The sequence below is a fragment of the Nymphalis io genome, chromosome 11 (genome assembly GCF_905147045.1).
Source record: "Nymphalis io chromosome 11, ilAglIoxx1.1, whole genome shotgun sequence".
Classification (NCBI taxonomy): domain Eukaryota; kingdom Metazoa; phylum Arthropoda; class Insecta; order Lepidoptera; family Nymphalidae; genus Nymphalis; species Nymphalis io.
Genome location: NC_065898.1, coordinates 7,838,745 through 7,860,376, shown reverse-complemented (window position 1 = coordinate 7,860,376; position 21,632 = coordinate 7,838,745). Strand labels below are relative to the sequence as shown.

The window sequence follows — 21,632 nt, the reverse complement described above, 5'->3', positions numbered from 1 at the left end:
TTCTGTTTGGCTATATTTTCGCTCACATTGACTGAGTGTCCTATTTCCGAATTGTATAATTCTTGGTCCTTTGCTGTCTATCTGCACTAAGACTACTCCTAGTCCTACAGGGCTTGCGTCCGCTATTACTTGCGTCTCGTCTTTGATATCGTAATATCCCAACATTTCTATTTTAGATAGCATCTCCTTTAGCTTCTCAAATGCTTCATTGTGATCATCCTTCCAATATTTTTCTATTTTTGCCTTTTTTCAAAGTTTCTGTCTTAATATTTGTTTTAGTGGTTATGTTGTCGTGGCCAAATTCGGGATCCATTTGTTTATATATATAGTTAACTAGACCTAAAAAACTTTCCAATTCTTCTATTGTTTTTGGCAATCTAAATTCAGTTATACTTTTTATATATTTTGGCAGCGGTTTTACTCCTTCTGGTTTAAGTTCATGACCTAAGAAATGTATTGTCTGTACTTTTTAAATACATTTCTCTTGATTCAACAAAACATTGTTTTGCTTCAACTACTCCATCACTCTGGAAAGTCGCAAGTCATGTTCTCTTTCGGTGCTCCCCCAAATTAATATGTCATCAATAAAATTTGTATTGTACTTCTTCATTTTCCGGGGAATTTACTGTTTCAATTCGTTGTCGCTTGTTTCAGTCTTTTTCTCTTTCTTGATATTGTACGAGTTTACGCTTATGTCGAAATGATTTAGTTTTGCAGCATCTTTGATAGTAGCCTAACTTATCACATCCGTTACATTTCTTGTCTTTGGCTAGGCAAGGAAGACCTTGGGAGATATGCGATATATTTCCACATCTGGTACACTTTGGCGTTTTTTCCTCTTCACTAAACTCTTTTCCTTGTTTAGTCCCTCTTGAATTATCCTTGTTCCTAATTTTTATTGCGTTAATCTCATTTGTCTTATTCTTATCTTTTTGTTCGAAGAAATCCAATTGATAATTCACAATTTCTAAGGTATAGGTAAGGTAGCTACAGTAAACACTTTATCTAATGTAATGTCATCCCCCATTGTTAGCAATTTTTTTCTTAACTCTGATGACAAGGATTTTTCTAGCATTTGGTCGATTATATGCTCATCATGTTTCTCTAATTTACATTTCGCCGCTTGATTTCTTAGCTTGATAAGGAAAGTTTAAAAACTTTCCCCTTCCTCTTGTTTGATAAGACGAAAAATGTGCCGTTCAAGTCTTATTTTGTTTAAGGAGAAAATAGTCATCTAGTTTACTAAGAGCTATTCTGAAAATATCAACATTCTCCTCAGGTTCCACGTTAGCTCCAGGCAAATTGTAGAATATTTCCTGCAAAGCGTTCCTACCTAGAACTAGCAATGTAGCTCTCTTTTTAGCTGGAATCGTGATATCGGCGGCTTCAAGGTAAATTTGGAAGGATCGTTTCCATTTTTCCCATCTCAGGCCAACTGAAGCACTGTCACCCTCATTATCTAATTTTTCAGGTGGCGGTAACTGATTTGCCATGATTGTATCGGGGCGACCTCTTATTTACAATACTCTTATTTAAAAGATGTCCGATATGTTCTTAATTCAATTTAATGAACTTCTTGTTTCCAATTTAATGGAAATCTAAATTTAAAGTTTATTTTCAATTGAATGAAAATCTAGAATTGATTTGAAAATTTTTAAATTTAATTTAATGAAAAACTTGTTTCCAATTTAATGGCAATCTAAATTTAAGTTAATTTCAATTGAATGAAAATCTAAACTTGGACCACAATAAATACTATACCTAATAATTCCTTATTTTATTCACTTTGCCAGGCTAAGTATGTTCCTTTCAATAAAACATAGTTAGTTAATAATTATCAAATGTATTGAATTTAAGCTTGTAACCTCTATGTGAGTATATTGTGGTTGATTAAATACATAAAACTTGTAGAAAATACAACGTTATCAAAAAAATCAAATCATCAATAAATGTTCAAACAGGTATTTAATATTTTATTTGGATTACCTACTTATGAAAAAAGTGTTAATTAGGTTACAAGAAGAAATTATTGTAAGAAGTATAATTATGTAATTATTTTGTTACGATTTTATTGAATAAACACGACGGTACATTTAACAAGTTACTTGTTGTTTTCTTAATTAGATACTATGTGAAATAATACCGATAATACAACCGACAGTAACACCTTTTCTATTAGTTTAAATATTATTAAAACATAAGGAATTATTTACATACCCGTTTAGCGAATTGAAATCTTAGATGACCCATTAGAATTATTTTGTATAAACATATTCCTTAACGATCTGACAGATTACTTTTACTATATTAAAATAGAATTCATGCCGTAAATAGATTGTAATGTGACTTGTTAGATTTCATGAACAATTAATCACTTCGTATCATCATCTTCCTTTCCTTTAAAATAAATAACGTTTTTTATTTACTGACCTTTACTCTCGTCGCCATTTGTAATGATCACTATCACTGGCTCATTACTACACGCAGCAATAGCGCAGGCGCACGTCCAATCCGCACGGTGTCTAACACCAGGCTGCTTGATTGACAGCTACCCTCTCCACTCGTGTACATGAGACAATGTATCTATTGCATAGATACAAACAATACACTATACATCAAGCTTTTTATCTTTGCGGATGGGCAAACAGACCACCTGATGTTAAGTGATCACCATGGACCTTATATATTGGCACTTTAAGAAGTATTAACCGTTCCTTACAACGCCAATGCGCCACCAACCTTGGGAACTAAGATGTTATATCGCTTATACCGCACCGGAACAGATCAATATAGTTAGAATATGTGATGTGTGGGTAGTATATTTCAATTGTCATAGCGGTCGCTTTAACGAGGCAGATGATGAGCTGCAGCGTCATCTAGCGTCTAACAAAAAGGATAGTAGAAAATATTCTCCATGAAAAATACACATATATATCAAATATAATAATAATAATTAATAGTTAATGAAACGGTGTCGATATGTACTCATCTGAAACAGATATGTACATGTATTGTTATATGGATACATCTGTTTTCGGGTAACTTTTTAATTTATATAGGTAGCAGTGGATAATAAGACAATTGAATAACAGTATAATTATTTACATATATGTAATAATAAACATTAATATCCTGGGTCATTTTTCACATACGGCCATCTGATTCCATATTAAGCTTGTTCAGAGCTTGTACTATGGAAACCAGACAACTGATAAACTACATATATTATTTTCCTTTTGTAAATACATACTTATATAGATAATTACACCCAGACTCAGGACAAACAGACATGTTCACGCACACAAATATCTGTCCTGGGTGGGAATCGAACCCACAACCTTCGGCGTGAAATGTAAGCATCCAACAAACACGCCGACCGGCTCAAAATATATTACAATTATCGTATTTCTAACGTTATTTTGTCAACATATTAATATCAGTAATGTATTTACCACATTATATCCAAATATTCATCATCAAACGAAGTCCATTAGTCGTGGTGGTTGGTGGTTAGTATTAATCTTAATGATGTCGAGTAGTGTATTCGATGAAGATAATATTGTCGACAGCAAATTTCTTTATACCAATAAAAGCATCATTATTTATTATCTGGTTGATATGTTGATACGTTTATGTTCATTACAACAATAGCTGGTGAATGTACTATAATTATTACCACTATTGAAAAAACGACAGACGGACAAGGTCATTGAAGAGGTTTATTTGCTTGTAAAACAATATAATATAAAATATTACGTATATAAAACCATTTACAGATAACAGCAAATTAAAATGCTTATATATATAACAGACATTATAGAGAAATTGATGCGGTAAAATAATTTATTTAAATTATATGTGCTGCGAGCGTCAACATTTTTTTAAATACAATATTTTTATATCACACTGCTTTCATTTGATTGTTGTCTCTTAAAGTTGGATTCCGTCATAAATAAATAAAAAAACATAGACAAAAATAGTGTGTTGAAAGTGTTATAATAATCGCGTGTAAACGGCAGCGGTGAAGCACGTTCAGCCAGCAAACATTTGCACTGGTGATTGCTGCGATGTTTATGTTGTCATGGCGGGTGCGTTTGAAAACCTTTACTAGAAAATTTAGCGGTTATATATTTCTAGTCGCGTTTTAGTTTACCATTAGGTACTACTGTTCATTAATATTTTTTTACATTGTACTTTTTTTTTTTGTTTTTATTATACACTATTTTTAAATATATCTGCCTACGTGTTCTATATTTTAGTCTTAACTACTTTACTTTAGAGTCATTTAAATTATTATTAAAAATAAACAACTAAATGTAAAGTGTAAAGTGTTTAGTATATATCGAGTATAAAACATAAAAAATATAGTAAAATAACTGGCTATAAATGGCCAACTCCTAGAGCCTGGAGGATGGTAATAGAAACTTGAACCTTATTCACATTATGGATCATAAAATTTATGACATGATATCCACATAGTTATACAGTAAGAGCCTGTTAATGTCCCACTGCTGGGCTAAGGCCTCCTCTCCCTTTTGAGGAGAAGTTTTGGAGCTTATTCCACCACGCTGCTCCAATGCGGGTTGGTAGAATACACATGTGGCAGGATTTCAATGAAATTAGACACATGCAGGTTTCCTCACGATGTTTTCCTTCACCGTCAAGCACGAGATGAATTATAATCACAAATTAAGCACATGAAAATTCAGTGGTGCTTGCCCGGGTTTGAACCCACGATCATCGGTTAAGATTCACGCGTTCGAACCACTGGGCCATCTCGGCTTTTTTCATAGTTATACATGTAGGAATATTAATACATATGTTGAAAATAGATGGCTTGATTTGAGTCCTTTTGATATCTAATTATTATCTACGACTTTCATTTTATTCTTTGTATCTGGTTGGCTTGTTGGACTTTACAGTACAACAAGCGATTTATCTTACAAATTACAATTAATATCATAAGTTTCTCAAAGTTGAAGTATCTCTACTTCATACATTATTTTCGGCCTTAAGCCGCAGTCCTAAAAACTTTTTATTATTATTATTATTAATTTGACCGATGTTTTGACAGAGCTGCTGTCGTGATCACGAACTACACGATAAAATAATTTAAAAAAAGATATGAGTGGGGTTAAAACCCGAACGTAATATATGAAATGGACACACATCATATACAACATACATAGTTTTTTTTTTAAAACGTAACTAACTAAATTCTCAAAATAATACAATGTTTGTATTTTTGGCTGATAGCCTTGTTCTAACTTAATTATTGTGTTGTTCAGCTTCAGTTATTCTTGTATTTAAGGGGTGTGAACCGTTTGCTTTTGAAATATATTTAATTGGGCCGTAAAAGTGTCACTTATTTCAGCACAATAGGACAATTAAACTATATTTAATAGAGTTATATACGTTTTAAAGATAAATTTATAAAAGCCTGCACTTTGTAAGGTGAGCTGACAGAGAATGCTTCTAGCACCGGCCCTTTGTACGATATATATTGGTGTTGTGCAATAGTGTTAAATATATAGATAAGATTAACAAGTCACGCTGAAAACGCAGTTTTTTTTTTATTTTAGTAGACTATGCCGTTACGACTACTAAGTACCTTATAAAAAACGTAATTCGTAACAACATTTTTATTTGAATCATATTTATAATAAAAATTAAACTTCAATTTTTAATTTTGTAAAATTACAATTCAAAAGTGCACATATAAGAGCTTACAACAGCCATCTACAAACAAAAAAAATACACTTACTACAATAAATATTTTTTTATAAACTTTCTAATCATAAAACAGCAAAAAGGTGTAGGTTGCTTCACGTTCAATTTTAGTGAAATCGCCATTTATAGCAGTCTAACCTTATATCCCTCGAAGAATGGTTGGTAAATTTTCAATACTCACTTTATTAGGGGTGAGAGCGGAAGGAGGGTGAACGAAACGGCCTTTATTAGATTTTCTAGAAACGTGAGTATACAGCCAATTGCATAGGCTGCGACCGACACCTTGATATTGGAAATTTCTAAGAGCTCAATTTATAAACTCGTGACTCGTTATAAAATGTAACAGCCCCAACAAATATATGCAACAAAATTTAAGCAAGACAATGTTTTATCGACAAAATAGGGACGTGTTTAATTATTATGAAAGGAAAACTTCTTTTTCGCGATGCGAGTATAATATATATATAATATATATAAATTGACTGCCTCGTTTGTGTAGTGGCTGTATGTAAGGCCGCAGACTTTGAGGTCCTGGGTTCAATTCCCAGGTCTGGCCAATAAAAGTTATTGGGTTTTTCTGTCAGAAAATTCTCAGCAGCAGTCTCATCTCGTGTCGGATTACCATCCCATCGCATTATGAGAATTAGGGAATAGAGAGTGCACCTGTGCTTACGCACACACTTGTGCACTATAATACCTCCTGCGCACTTGGTTAATCTCTCTTGAGAATGGCCGCCGTGGCCGAAATCGGTTTGTAGGACCTTATTATTATTATTTCAAGTTCGAATTTCAGCTTATCGTTTATATTTGTAACGCTTGTTAAACGTTTACAGCCCAAACTATATATTTTAACTTCCGCAATCATGAAGTACGAATAAGAATTATTGCTGTTTGGCGGCAAAATAAAACCCACGAACCTAATACTATGTCTCATTAGGTTTTAATTATAGAATATCATTGACTACACTGTATCAGAGTTATATTCAATATCTTAATCATTCAGGTGAGTGCAGGAGCTGAAACCTTTAATCTATAGTATTCATCTCCTGTACAGCAAGGATAACATTATAAGTTAACTTGTATCAGGCGGGGAAATACGAACCAAATTCTTCATAGCTGGACTTGACGATATACTTTAAAATTAAAATTACCTGCATGGTTTTCTCATTTTTTGTCATCAAAGCGCTGAATTATATCAACATAGACTCGACTTAACATAGCTTAACTTTGAGTTTTTATTTTAAATACATATAATATTATAATAACATTGTTTATTTGACTTAGCTTGTAATATAATATATCGGTGTGGTAACGGCGGGATCGAAAAGAGCGGCTGTCGTAAAAACCGACGACGAGAGTTTTTAATAGCATCTAGCAATAATTGTGTATGTAAGCGCCCCAAACACCCTTATGGTACTGGCGAACCACCCATCCAACAAAGATATGCCAAGTCTTTTTTATTTGCAGCTTGGACACCGTGTCAACCTCAAATAAATAGGATTATGCCAAGATCATGCTCTTAAATTATAATACCTACCTACTTTGGTCACCATAATCCAATTCAACTCAATTCAAAATTTCAATTCCAACTGTACGGAAGGAAAAAAGGACTTACCTATATATCTTAGGTTTTCCGTCACCGCCAAATACAAAATGATATGCAGAATTAAAACACATGTAAATTGAGTGGTGCTTGTTGATTTGAAACCGTAATCACTGTTTAAGGCTTTTTTAATAGGTTAAAAAATATATAATTTTCAAAAATAGAATATTTATACTATGCAAGATGTATCTAAAATTCAATACTTAATTTGTCTCAAGAAAACTTTAATAATATGCATAAGCTTACTTATTAAACAATAAATGACAATAAATGTATCAATGTTTTGTCAATTGTGAAATGCAAACTGTAATAATTAAATCAAATAGTCGATATAATATATTAAAGTAAATATATCAAATTTACACTTTTTAGTAAAAATCAAAACATTCCTGCGCCATCTATGCAGGTCTAACATAAAAAGGTTCATACTTCATTCTATTTTTTCCATATAGTTAAAAAAATATATAGTATGCGCGTTAGGTGGCGTTAGCGTAGATATTAAACAAAAAAGATTTAAATATTATTAGTATCAATGTATTTTAAATTAAATAAAGTGTTTAATAGTTTTATTTATGTGCTAAAAAATAATATTTAATACAAAAATGAACAATATATTATCTGTTTAAACACTAGTATTAGAGTATTAGTTGCAGTTATATACTCTGTGCATTCAAAGCCAAGTCGACTGACGGTTACAAACGTCAAACATTTTAGATTTTAGGTTAGGATGATGTGTCAACTTATTTAAGTTTTACAAAAAGTAAATAAGATATATTTGTAATTTACTTTTAATGTAAAGTGGTAATAATTGAATGTATTTTAGTTAACTATAAAAATTATAATGGCGGTTGTAATTGAAACTACACTGGGAGATATAACTGTCGATCTGTATTTAGATCAACGACCTGTAACATGTTTAAACTTTTTAAAGCTTTGCAAGATGAAATATTACAATTTCAACTTATTTCATACAATACGAAGCGGCTTTATTGCCCAAACGGGGGACCCCAGCGGCGAAGGATCTGGTGGGCAGTCAATATGGGGTATATTGGAAGGGCCTCAAAAGAGATTTTTTTCAGGAGAAAAAATGCCTAAAATTCGGCACACTGGAGCCGGCTTACTATCTATGGTAGGCACTGATGACATGATGATAGGTTCTCAATTTTTTATTACTCTTGCCCCAGACTTAGATTCATTAGATGGAACTCATTGCGTCATAGGAGAAGTAACAGAGGGGCATGAAGTATTAACAAAACTTAATGAAGTAATTTGTGATGAATCTCACCGTCCATATAGAGATGTAAGAATTACTCATACTGTTGTATTAGAAGACCCTTTCAATGACCCACCTGGCTTGAGAGCTCCATCGAGATCTCCGTCGCCTAGTGCAGAACGTCTAAAAGGTGGAAGAATAGCCCCTGATGAAGAAATTGATGAAACCCAAGGCAAAACTGCTGAAGAAATACAAGAAATGATTGAGGAAAAAGAAGCCAAAGCTCGAGCTACAATATTAGAGATTGTTGGTGACTTACCTGATGCAGAAATAGCTCCACCTGAAAATGTACTGTTTGTTTGTAAACTTAACCCTGTAACAACTGATGAAGATCTAGAAATTATATTTAGTCGTTTTGGCACTATAGTAAGTTGTGAAGTAATAAGAGATAAAAAAACTGGAAATTCCTTACAATATGCTTTTATAGAATTTGAAAATAAAAAATCCTGTGAAGATGCCTATTTCAAAATGGATAATGTTTTAATTGATGATAGACGTATCCATGTTGACTTTTCTCAATCTGTGTCTAAAATGAGATGGCTAGGTAAAGGAAGAGGTGTACAATATTTTGATGATGATACAAAAATGCCTCAGCCTAAAAATGAAGCTAGAGATAGAGAAAGACATACAGACAAGAGACACAGAACAGAGAACCGAGCAAGTAGGGAAAGACATCATGATAAAAGTGAGAATAAAAGAGATAGAGATCGGAGATATGACAGAGATAGGAATAATCATAAGCAATACAGAGATAGAAGTAGGAGTAGGTCTAGACTAGATTATTCTCGGAATAGAGTTTCAGAAAGAGAAAGTGATAGATATTCTAAAGAAGATGCACAAGTAAGAGACAATAAATATAGAGACTCAAATAAATATGACAATCATAAAAATAATTACTCAAGTTCTCATAAATCAAGACATTCTTCTAATTATAATGATAGGAGAGAAGCTAGCAAATCACCTAGGCGGTATAATGACAAATCAGATTATAAAAAACGTAATATTGAGAAAAACGAAAAAAAATCAAGCAGCAGTTACAATTCGCAAAGGATAGATACTAAACATAAACACTCAAATCATGACGAAGGGCACAAACAAAATGAATCTAACAGAGAATATAGGCAAGACATTAATAAAGTCGATAATGACCAAACAAAAAAACCGTCACCTGCAATTAAAAATAAGAAAGATAATAAGAGTAAAAATAATAAAAAAGTTGTTAAAAAGGATAGCACAAAGAAGAAGCGTAAGCATTCCACATCATCATCTGATTCATCAGAAACAAGCTCTTCTAGTAGTGAATCTAGTTCTTCAAGTGAAAATGAAAGGACTAAGAAAAAATTAAGGAAAAAAAGGAGAAAGCGTTCAACTTCAAGCAGCAGCAGTGATACTAGCAGTAACAGTAGTTCATCAAGTAGCTCAGATTCAAGTGATACTAGCTCAAGTTCTGATAGCAAACAATCTAAAAAAAAACGTATGAATAATACCAAAAAGACAGGGCGAAACACTAAAAAGAAATTATAGGATCTCCTATTTATCTTGCTATTTAAATTTTGTATGATAATTCAGTACAATAAAATAGCTTTAATACTTTTTTTGTTGTGCTTTCGTCCTACCTATTTTATATTTTTAAAATAAGTTTTATTAATTGCTATTAAAAAATCTTTTAAGTCTAGGTTTATTTTATTGTCATTTGTTTTTCTAAAATAGTAAATCGAAAAAATACATACTTATTATCTGTCATTTATTAAAAAAAAAAACCATTAATTTTTTTTATTACTGCTCTATATAATTCAAGTAACATTTAAACTTATTTATTTATAAGCATTATTTATTATTTTAATTAAAATATAACTTATATGCATTGACTGAATTGTATTATCAAAATATAATTTAATTTATTTTAAGTAAATTTTTCTTTTACATATTAATTTATTAATATATATCAATTATATTAATCGATCAAACAAAACTGGTCTAAAACCTCATCATCAATGTACTATAACCAAATTCTGAGTTTTTAAAAACCTTTTTAGTAATAATAATACTGTACTATGGTACGCTTGTGGCAATAAGTATATTTTATAGTTAAGCGAGCCAGAGTACCATTAGAGTGTGAAAAATTGCATGCATAACCTACCTAATAACTAGCGAAGATAAGCTTGGAAAACAAATACCTATATTGTGAAAAATAAAGGTTACCTACATTATTACATTCATAATCAGGTTTTGTTATTTATATTTGCGTACAAAAATTTATATTACTTTTTTCTAGACTTTTATTAAATAGTATATAAAGTAAATACAATAGAATTATTGCAAAAAACACATAGAATAGATTCTATAAGAAAATATTTTGATAACGAAATTTAAAACATTGATATTAATTACATTAAATAATAAATTATTTAAATGCTGCCGTGATATTATATATGATACTCAAATCCTAGATCGGGTTCATAGAAAGCTACTTGGCTTTTCTGTCAATAAATCTCAGAAGCAACTAGTAGTTCAGAGCTTGGAAGTTGGCAGTGTTTACAATTTCGTGCCTTGGATAACATATAACGGCATGGGTCCTGCGTCACAACTCTTCGGTCTTGTTAGATTGCCGTCACATCGAATTATGATTATAACCTATATTTTTGTTTGCGTACACACCTGTCCACTATAATACATCGGAGTCAGTCAGAAGGTACCATAATTTTGCAAAGTAGTATAGGTCGATATTAATGTGAAGATTGCTTAGTTAGTAATTTAATGGAATTAGAAATGCAGTACCTTGTACGACTATATTAGGCTTAATAAGTGTTAATATATTTTAATAGAATGTACGTATATTAATATAGTAAATAAATTTAAACTATCTATGAATACTTGTCTATCATTTAATTATTATTACGCAATTAATTTTGTCCCCACCTATTATGTTATAATAGACTAGCTAACCGTCCTGACTTCGCATTTTACCAACATGACTGTCATCAAGTCGTGACATGCTTGAACTAGAAAAGTCCTACGACATATGCACCTTTTTAACTATCTTGTAAATAATATTCCCAAAAGTACAAAGTAGTCCAAAGTGAAAATGATTTTTTTTTACAATATTCAGTCAGTACATTTGACGAATAAATTGAACCAAAGTGATTGTTTATGTTTTCATTGATAAATCATAAATGATACATAATATAAAAAGAGGAGAGGTTATTAGGTAAAAAAGTAGCATCTGTCCGTCCTTAGGGTTCAAACTTGCTTCATAACAAATTTTATCAAAATTAATTCAGTAGTTTAGCCTTGAAAGCGTAACAGACACAGTTACTTTCACATTTATAATATTATTATAGAAGGCTTCTAAGGAATATTAGTATAGAAAATTTTTCGATATGTACAATGTTTTCGTGGTCTCTTTTAGTAACAACCTGACTTGACTTGACCTTGACTGTCTCGTTGGTTTAGTGGCTACATATAAGGCCGCAGACCCGGAGGTCCTGGGTTCAAATCCCAGGTCGGAACAATAAGATGTTATTGGGATTTTCTGCCGAAAATTCTCAGTAGCAGCCCGGAGTCTGGAAGTTGATAGTGTGTACACTCCCGTGCCTCGGAAAACAGATAAAAACCTTGGTCCTGCGCCTGAACTCTTTTCGGTCGTGTCGGATTGCCGTCCCATCGGGATAGAGAGTGAACTTGTGTTTGCGCAAACACTTGTGCACTATAATATCGCCTGCGCAATTGACCAATCTTTCTTGAGATTAGCTACCGTGGCCGAAACCGTTCCAGAGGACCATTATTATTAGTGTTGGTACCTACACTATCTATCGTTGCGCTTATTGAACTTTACCTTTGATAGTTATCATAATGAAACAGGAACATAACAAACAACATGATTGTCATATAAAAAACAATAATAGAGCCAGTTTTTTTTTAATTTATATACATATATTTAACGGTTTAATGTAAAAAAAAATTAACATAAGATAAGCCAGATTTTAAGCCAACATACCATCAAAAGCCATTTAGTCGTGAAAATGAAGCAAATAGATATAGTTACTTTCACAATTTACAACATTAGTACGAATTTGGACACATGAGCATGATAACTTATATCTTACTCACAAACTTGTGTGTAGAGTACCTCGTATAGAAGTCAGTCGGTGTATTTATACTTCCGTAATCCATAATCCGTAACAGCCTGTGAATGTCCCACTGCTGGGCTAAAGGCCTCCTCTCCTCTTTTTGAGGAGAAGGTTTGGAGCTTATTCCACCACGCTGCTCCAATGCGGGTTGGTAGAATTCACATGTGGCAAAATTTCAGTGAAATTAGACACATGCAGGTTTCCTCACGATGTTTTCCTTCACCGTAAAGCACGAGATGAATTATAATCACAAATTAAGCACATGAAAATTCTGTGGTGCTTGCCCGGGTTTGAACCCACGATCATCGGTTAAGATTCACGCGTTCTTACCACAGGGCCCTCTCGGCTTTTTTATCATTTATACTTACTATTATTTATTAGTAGGTAAATATCTGAAAAGAAAAACTTAAATAAAATAGCCAAGAAAACCTCAATATGATTAAAAATATGTCAAGAAACCGCAAAAACTAAATCTAAAGCGTATTATGTAATCATTAAAAGGGAAAATAGGTAGTTACACATATATAGTTAGTACATAAGTACAATACTATTATGGAAGTAAATAGTTTTATTAGGACGATTATTTTGAAAGGTTCTTAAATATTTTAATACAGATAAAAATTCAGGTAGACACAGACTTTTATGCAAGATAAGAAAAAATAAGACATAATAACCGTCTTAATTTCTTTAAAAAAAATATAATTTTTTTGTCTAACATAATGCTTGTCAAATAATTATGTGCTTATTACAAGTTTCAACACTTATAACATTCCAAATCGATAACATTGTTGAACGCGAAATTAAGCAATAGTGATAGACGAACAGATACCCAAGATTCTTCTTGAGCATATTCTTAATTTTTTTTGTGTTATTTGACCTAAAAAATAAAATACAATATGATTTGTATTAAAATAATTACGATTGTAAAAGATTTTTACTGTTCTAATTTATCTTAGACACAAAATTCTGTGTGCCTATGAAATGAGAGGAAATCATAAAACATGTCAAAGATTCAAATGGTATCACCTGATAACAGGATGTCGTTGACTCGCCGGCGGGAACATTCTATTGGGCCAGTTAGCTTTTGTATGAGAATTAAAGTGACGAGAAGATGAGACTTGTTAACTTTTATTGTATACCTTTGGTCCAGACTAACGCGGCTATGTCGGCAAATTTAGAAGAAATCCATTAAGTGTATCAATCTGCTTTACAATTGTTTGCAAAGTAAAGTAAAGATCATTTTTATATTATTTTAGTTAATATAAATGTATAACAATACATAAATATTTTTTTTTTAAAACGGTCTTTGAAGATTGATAAATATTAAATAAATGATTTATGCTAGAAGGATCTGATTTTTTAAAGATAAATATTATATAGTAACATTTTACTATAGTACCTACGTATACAATAAAACAACATACATAGATACATATATCGATGTTTTAAACTACACAGTTACACAATTATTTATAATATTTGCTTAGCTATATATTTTGGATGTATTAAAGCTCCTAGGGCGCCTCATGTACTTATTTTAATTATGCTCAAAGCACCACCCAGTTTATTTTTCTCAGCAATAAGACGCATTTTATGGTTCGCCAGTGTAGCCTACTAGATAATATGGTCTACGTCATTGAGCCAGGGCTGAATTGTTACAAGAAAATAAATTTTGAATAATTTGTTTAAAAAATTAATATTGAAGTAATTTATACCAAGAGCTCACTGCATTTTAAATAAGAGATATAAGCTTTTTCTCAATATTCTCTTACAGTTAATTACAGTTTAAAACAATAGAAATGAAATTACGTGTAATGAAATATACATGCCACTATTTAAAAAAAAAACAGAAAATTTACTATAAAATAACAAATTTTAATTAAGTACAATCCGTACTTGCCATATAAGTACCTACCTACTATCAGAGATCTATACCTACAGTCAGAGATCTGTAAAATTATATTTAATTGACTCTTCTAGATACATCCCTGGTCCGTCCATTGCGCATGTCGCAAATGTATCGACAGGAACTCCGCTTTTCTTTCCAGTCCGCCCCGGTACACGGCATTCGTCCTCCGAGTGTGGGCCCCACATCGTCGTCAGGAAATCTTTGTTGCGAAAACATTAAAAAATTCTGTTGAGCTCTAGTAAAAGCCTAAATATGTTACTGATCTCGCTCACCGCGGTCTTCGCGGTCCTTGTGGTCAACAATGCAGAACCTGTCCCGAATACCAAAGGTAATATGCAGTTTTATTTTAATCAGATAAGGCTTGCTTCTGCTGTGTTGATTCTGTTTTGATGTACCGTATCGATTAGGAAGATGGCCGGGTTGTTCTATATTTAGCAACAGGTGCCCCCAGTGCTCCGTTATATTTTTGCGTAGGATGTTCTTCCATTTTCAACTATGACCTTTTCTAACTAACAATGCAATGGCGGATATAAATTTTTAGCACCTTATAATACTGATCATTTTAATATTGTTGAATACAAAACAATAATTCGGCCTAATTATGGCGTCGTTTTGACAATTATTAAATTTAATACACTAAATCTTGTTCTTTAAAACATAATTATTCTGTCTTCATACTTAAATATATATTTTGTTTGTATTATTACAATTACTACAATAAATTTATAATGAAAACTTTTCATAATGCTTTAGCGTGACCTTTAAAAACGTAAAGTCAAAATAAAATTGATATTGCTACTTACAACATACAAATATCACAATAGCCAATGAAACATTTTAGATGATGGTCCAATTGCCGAACTGCCAGAGAACTGGGACCAAACAAAAGATGATACTCAGTCGTTATTTCTTAACAAGAGCGACAAAAATGACCTCGAACCTTATCCTCTCGCTCTAAGTGAAGAAGGTAATCACAAAAATCGCGAATTTATTAAAATAACATGAAAAAAATGATTAAAAAAAGCAAATTCAAAATATACCACAACTACTATGTAATCAATTTACACAAATTATCACTGCTTTTTTACATTTATTTTAAAGTAAGTTTACTAGAAACGAAAAATGAAATTAAACTTCGTTATAGGTAATTCTGAAGGATACGACCAAGCCGTCGAGCAACGATATGAATCTCCTCAATCTAACGGGGAACTGGACAATCTTATTATGAGGCCAGAGTTATATGGGGAGCCTCCTGCTATGGAAGGGCTTTCAGGTGGTTATGAGACCCGACGTCGTAAGCGTGGTAGTGGAAAAGTTGGGGGGGCTGGTGCCGCTACAAAGGTCGCTACCAAATCTGGCTCAGGAAAGAAAAATCTTAAGTGAGTTCAGTCATTCTTATGACTTTAATGCTATTGTTAGTATTCAGCTAAATAATGTACATATAGGACATTTTCATTACTCGCTAAAATAAATATATATTTACACAGAGTAAACGATGCACCAACGCCTGTAGATTTCGTAATCCAAGAGAATGATAATAATCGCCGCAAACGTGGCAGTGGGACTAAGGTTAGCGGAGCAGCAGCCTCAGCCAAAACTGCCACCAAAAATTCTGGAGGAAATAAAAAAAACTTTAGGTAGCTCTTTTTACTTATTTGTAAATAATATGATAGTTCCCGTTTTCATTTTCTTTTTTGCGCATAGGTCCGTATCTGAACGTCGTAAGAGAGACTCTGGTCTAAGCGCTGCAGATGTTAGAGCGCTGCTTAACTTTTGGGAAGCTCAAGAAAGAAGAAAACAAGACTTACATGCCGCAAGCCGGAACGCTGAAGTTCCGTATTACGGCAATATCAATACATTAGATCTAGGGCAGCCGGAGGTGGACGAAGTTGGCGATATATGGTTACGCGATGAGGGAGCAATTGATCCACGAGAAAGAGATTACCCACGCCAGTCTTATTTCTCCGAACAAAATCGTGTAGGCGTGGGTTTACCTGAAATATATCCAGTTGACCCTAACGAACTTATGCAAAGGTATGAAGAGGCGCGTCGTAAGAGGATGTACGTGAATAAGATGAAACGGTTCATGGTCGCTCGAAAACGTTCGGATATGCACCAGAACAATTACCGGCCCCGAGATGATCTGTACACCCTGGCTGAACTTCTGCGCTCTGCACCCCGCGTTCAAGAACAAGATATACCTGTCTATCGCCGACTGATACTGTAAAGAGTTAAACGAAGAAAGGATCCATTGATACAGTCTGGATAATAATTCCACTTATAAAAATAGTAAAAAGGCAGATAACTGCTTTAATCTTCATTTAATCTTCTAAATCTTGTTTAATACGCACACTTCTATCCGTTAGCTGGCAGATAAATTTCCACTAACATTTACGAAATGGATTGAAGCAACAGCGTCATGCATTTATTTCGCAGTGTCTAGAATATAGGATTATAGTGTAGTTTTAGAAACATAGCATAGATTATGTATATGTAATTTTGTTATCTTTGAAAAAATAAATGGCCTAACAAAACAAATATTCATTCGAAAGTACATACCTATATGTTATTAGGTACTACTTTCAATAGAATGTTATAGTGTACTTTTTCTACCTCGGTTTACCGCATATCTGATTATAATTTATACTCGTTTTTACCAAAAAGATAATTAGTTCAAATTTATATATCCCAAATATTAATGATTACCTACTATGTACTGCATAGTGAAGTGAAACTTCACATTTAATCGTGCGAAATGTTTAGAATAGTTTTGATGTATACATGGTATTCACTTAGCATTATAATAAAAATGCTGTATTAAATTGGCATTATAATAACAATATTGTTTTCTTTCAATTTCCTCAAATCTGTAAATATTATTAAAGACTGTCATATCCAACAAATAAAACTTAACTCGTTTGTACAATTCATACCTAAGTTAATGACTTTTTGCGCGTACATATATTTAAAAAGAAAATTGCGAATTATGTACGTCAATATTTTTCATAAATGCTAATGTCATATTAAGCAAATCTCTTTTAAAATTGATTAGATATTCTTAAGATGATATGAGTAAAGATAACAATTCTAGATTAAGTAGAACTGAAGAAGGAACATCTCTACGGGCCACTGGAATTATTTCATCTGAAAACATTGAAGATGGCCAAGCCTCTTCAGGGTCAAAGTACGATTTATTTTGTTGGTTATTAAGCTACTATAAAATGTTTCTTTACCGGTTAGGCAAAGACATTATACAATCGGTTATGTTTTATTTTCACTCTGATCGGGTATTACCAAAACATATTACAGATTTGATAAATGCTCAAAAACAAACAATTTTATCACATCGTGAATTACATTCAGCTTCATATAGTAGATATAATGTAATCAAAAGTGGGACGCTTCATTCAGTATCATCGAACAATCCATAGAAACAATTTATCATTTGCAGAAAGCAATAAGAGCGCTGAAGTATAAAATATTTAAGTCGTATATTCTTTCCAGTGAAGATGACATCAACCTGCAATGTACATCGGCCAATATGTATAAAAATTCAAATGAATTTAATAAAGACCATATGTTTGTTATCGTGGACTCTAGTTGCGTAAGTAATCCTAGTTCCACAGAAATATTAATTAACAAAATAAATGTTCTCAACGAAGTTACTCTTAAGAAAAACCAAAAGAATAATGTAATTCCTATTGATACACCATGCACTAGCAAAGACCAATCTGATATCCTGCCAACACAATTACACAATTGTGAATCTCGAGAAGAGTTGCAAATGGTTGAGATCAATTTACAAAGCGACAATGAAATACCCATAGCTGATAATGACGCTGAAAATGAACCAGAATCTATAGTCATCGCTTATCTTCGCAACAGAGAAACACTTCGTGACAATGATGAAATATTTACTACTAGAAAAAAATCATTGTTTGAAAATGTACCGAAAATGGAGACAATACTTGAGGGTGAACAGTTCTCTTCCTTTTCGGAACCTCCAACGGAAGATAATAATTATAATAATAATATATTTAATAACTAATTAAACAAATATCTTTGTCTTTTATGTTAAATAAACGATGAATTATAATTTATCTTTATTTATTACTTATTTTACAATATTTTGCTTCTAAGTAAAATATTGTTTTATATTTGGGTTTTATGAAGCATATAAGCATTATATACAAATTGTCAGGACAGCGGTTATTTAACCTACATTATAAATATTCTTAACAATATTAACCATGTAGGTATATAATATATCTGTAGTTTTGTTAGGTACACGGAATGCTTTGCTTGATTAATTCTTTGTAATAAAACTCTAATCCACCATAAATATAAAACAAAATATTTTTTCAGGACTTAAGTTCACATAAATAAATAATACCGGGTGAAGAACTAATATCTTTAAAAAAATAAATTATGTACTATATACTTGCCAGGACTTTTACATGCATAGTACAGTACAGTACAGTACAGTAACAGCCTGTTAATGTCCCATTGCTGGGCTAAGGTCTCCTCTCCATTTTGAGGAGAAGGTTGGGAGCTTATTCCACCACGTTGCTCCAATGCGAGTTGGTAGAATACACAAGTGGCAGAATTTCAATGAAATTAGACACAAGCAGGTTTCCTTACGATGTTTTCCTTCACCGTCAAGCACGAGATGAATTATAAACACAAATTAAGCACATGAATATAATAAAAAATATTTATATAATAATATATATATATATATATATATATATATATATATATATATATATATCTAATTAAAATATTTAAATTAAAATATATAAAATATTTAAATATATATATACATATATTTAAAGTGCAATGTTAAAATAGTATGAGCCATCGTTTAATGGAATAAGAAAAAGATAATAAAACATATAAATACGTTTAAAAAATAATCATTTTAAGACATGTCTGAGCGGTATGGATGCAATTTTTGAAAGAGAAAACAATGCAATTACATGCATAGATCTAAATTAATCATTTGCATACGCAGAATTATCAGAAAATTCGCTGGATGTTCATATTCCATCATACCCCGGGTCTCCTCGATCTCTTAATGTTGGATCTGGTACATCTTATACTTCCGATATTCACCAAGACGAGCGTTTAAAAGAAGCTATTGAATTTCTCCATGAAGACAAAGAGTTTTTATTAGCAGCTGAAATTGGGAATGATAATTTACTAGCCATTTATATTAGGTAATTATAAAATAAATACTAACAACTAAATTAAAAAAAAATACATATATTATAAAAATATTTATATTCGAAAGGAAAATCAGGCCCTTTAATACTTTTTTTCTTTTAGTTCACAATTTTAATTTTACTATAATTATTTTATGATCTAAATACAGAAGGTACATAATAATTTTTTTAGAAGAGGAATGGCTATCCAACAAGTTGATCATCTTGGAAGAAATGCGCTTCACCTAGCAGTTTGTTCCGGTAATTTACGGGCTATTAAGTTACTCTTAGATGCTGGCGTAGACCCAAATGTAAAAGATAATGTTGGAATGACTCCTCTCTCCCTATCATTAATGAGAAGGTAAGAATTATCAACATGTGTGTTTATAAAGAAAACTTTAACCTTAACCTTTAGAATGTGCAACATCGTTCATATTATATTCAAACTTTCACACTCTTATCCATTCAGTATACTATAAAATAAGTACTCACTCCATATTCATCTTACTCAATATAAACTTATAGAATATCTATAGACCAAGGAAAAGACGCGATTCGGAACGTTAAGGCGCAGTAATCAATAGATCATACTTTTTTTTTAAGTAGCATAATTTTTTTTGAAAATTAAAAGTATAATTTTAATTAATATACCAAAATCAATATAAGTGCAACTTTTTTATATGTGACTCTTACATTTCTATGCAAAGAAGGTCTACTTCTGACACGTGGAGGTACCTACTGTAATGCTCGCACTCTTTTCACAGACCGTCTTTATTAGTTGCTTCTTTATTATTTGACCACGGAGCAATAATAATGCATCGATCTAGTGCTATGGACACTGGATTATTTATTCGTAAGTAACAATATATAAAGTTAGAGAATATATATATGGTAATAATATATGGTTGGTGTTATATCTCTTTCCCTAAAGTACTCCATACAATAGTTTTTATAGTGGTGTCCTGAAGAGCCGAGATGACCCATTAATTAGAACACGTGTATCTTAAGCCATGATTGCGGGTTCAAGGCCAGATCAGTATTTGTCTTAAATTAAGCATATAAAAATTCAGTGGTATATATTATAATTCATCTTGTGCTCGCCGGTAATGGAAATCATCGTACAGATGACAGACCTGCATGAGCTTAATTTAAAAAAAAAACTGGTACATCTGGTATTACCAATTTGCATTTGAGCAGCGTAGCTTTATCTCAGCAGTTAACAGACTTTTACTTTACTAGTGACGTCTTGGAGATATTAAAATATTTCTTAGTTATAATCTTAAACTAACTTTAAGAATTCGCAATGATGTGCACGCCAACAGTTGAAGAACAAAATATTCTTCAACTTCTCGTCTACAAAGGAGCTGTTATTAATGATCCCTATGCTCCCGGTGGTCGACAAGCCCTCCACTTTGCTGCTATGAGTAACAATATAGTTTTAATAAAAGTCCTTGTAAAGCTTGGCGCCGATATATATATGATAAATCATAGAAATGAAACTCCAAAGGAAACGGCTGCAACCTTTAAATGTAAAGAAGCATATGAACTCTTATTACAGCTGGAAGAAGATCGGGAACTTGATTTATCAAATTCATCTTCGGCGACATATTATCGGTAAAAAATGTTACCTAACAAACTACTACATAAATATAAATTTTTAATTGATTGTTTTTCTGATGTACCGTAAAAACTTTTTATTTATAGCCTATAACATCAAATAATTAAGTATAGGTCTGAGTGTTTAGACTATAGTTTATATTTTATGATTTTTTTACAAACTGGA

The 21,632-nt window shown here is 32.0% G+C and overlaps 4 protein-coding genes across 5 annotated transcripts in view; 3 read left to right on the top strand and 1 right to left on the bottom strand.

Annotated features, from left to right (window-relative positions):
• Window positions 1–2,524, bottom strand: part of LOC126771942 (runt-related transcription factor 1) — a 45,491-nt gene extending 42,967 nt beyond the window's left edge. Inside the window, exon 1 of the mRNA XM_050492121.1 lies at window positions 2,431–2,524. The gene's annotated coding sequence lies outside the window, so the exon portion shown is untranslated. The remainder of the gene's footprint in view (window positions 1–2,430) is intronic.
• A 5,530-nt stretch (window positions 2,525–8,054) lies between these two features.
• Window positions 8,055–10,199, top strand: LOC126771924 (peptidyl-prolyl cis-trans isomerase sig-7). The gene has a single exon (XM_050492095.1). The coding sequence runs from the start codon at window positions 8,175–8,177 to the stop codon at window positions 10,128–10,130; it is 1,956 nt and encodes a 651-aa protein (XP_050348052.1). The 5' UTR covers window positions 8,055–8,174; the 3' UTR covers window positions 10,131–10,199.
• A 4,569-nt stretch (window positions 10,200–14,768) lies between these two features.
• LOC126771949 (putative neuropeptide precursor protein) lies at window positions 14,769–17,479 on the top strand. 2 transcript variants are annotated; one of them, XM_050492132.1, is made up of 5 exons: window positions 14,770–14,973; window positions 15,487–15,612; window positions 15,790–16,024; window positions 16,133–16,282; window positions 16,350–17,479. In XM_050492132.1, the coding sequence occupies exons 1-5, from the start codon at window positions 14,898–14,900 to the stop codon at window positions 16,870–16,872; spliced, it is 1,110 nt and encodes a 369-aa protein (XP_050348089.1). In that variant the 5' UTR covers window positions 14,770–14,897; the 3' UTR covers window positions 16,873–17,479. The 2 variants fall into 2 exon arrangements, with proteins under 2 accessions (XP_050348091.1, XP_050348089.1); XM_050492134.1 differs by lacking the exon at window positions 15,487–15,612 and having other exon boundaries at window positions 14,769–14,973.
• Window positions 17,480–17,713: 234 nt separating this feature from the next.
• On the top strand, window positions 17,714–20,214 carry LOC126772043 (uncharacterized). The gene is made up of 4 exons (XM_050492222.1): window positions 17,714–17,829; window positions 18,150–18,619; window positions 19,660–19,864; window positions 20,043–20,214. The coding sequence occupies exons 1-4, from the start codon at window positions 17,714–17,716 to the stop codon at window positions 20,212–20,214; spliced, it is 963 nt and encodes a 320-aa protein (XP_050348179.1).
• The last annotated feature ends 1,418 nt before the right edge of the window (window positions 20,215–21,632 follow it).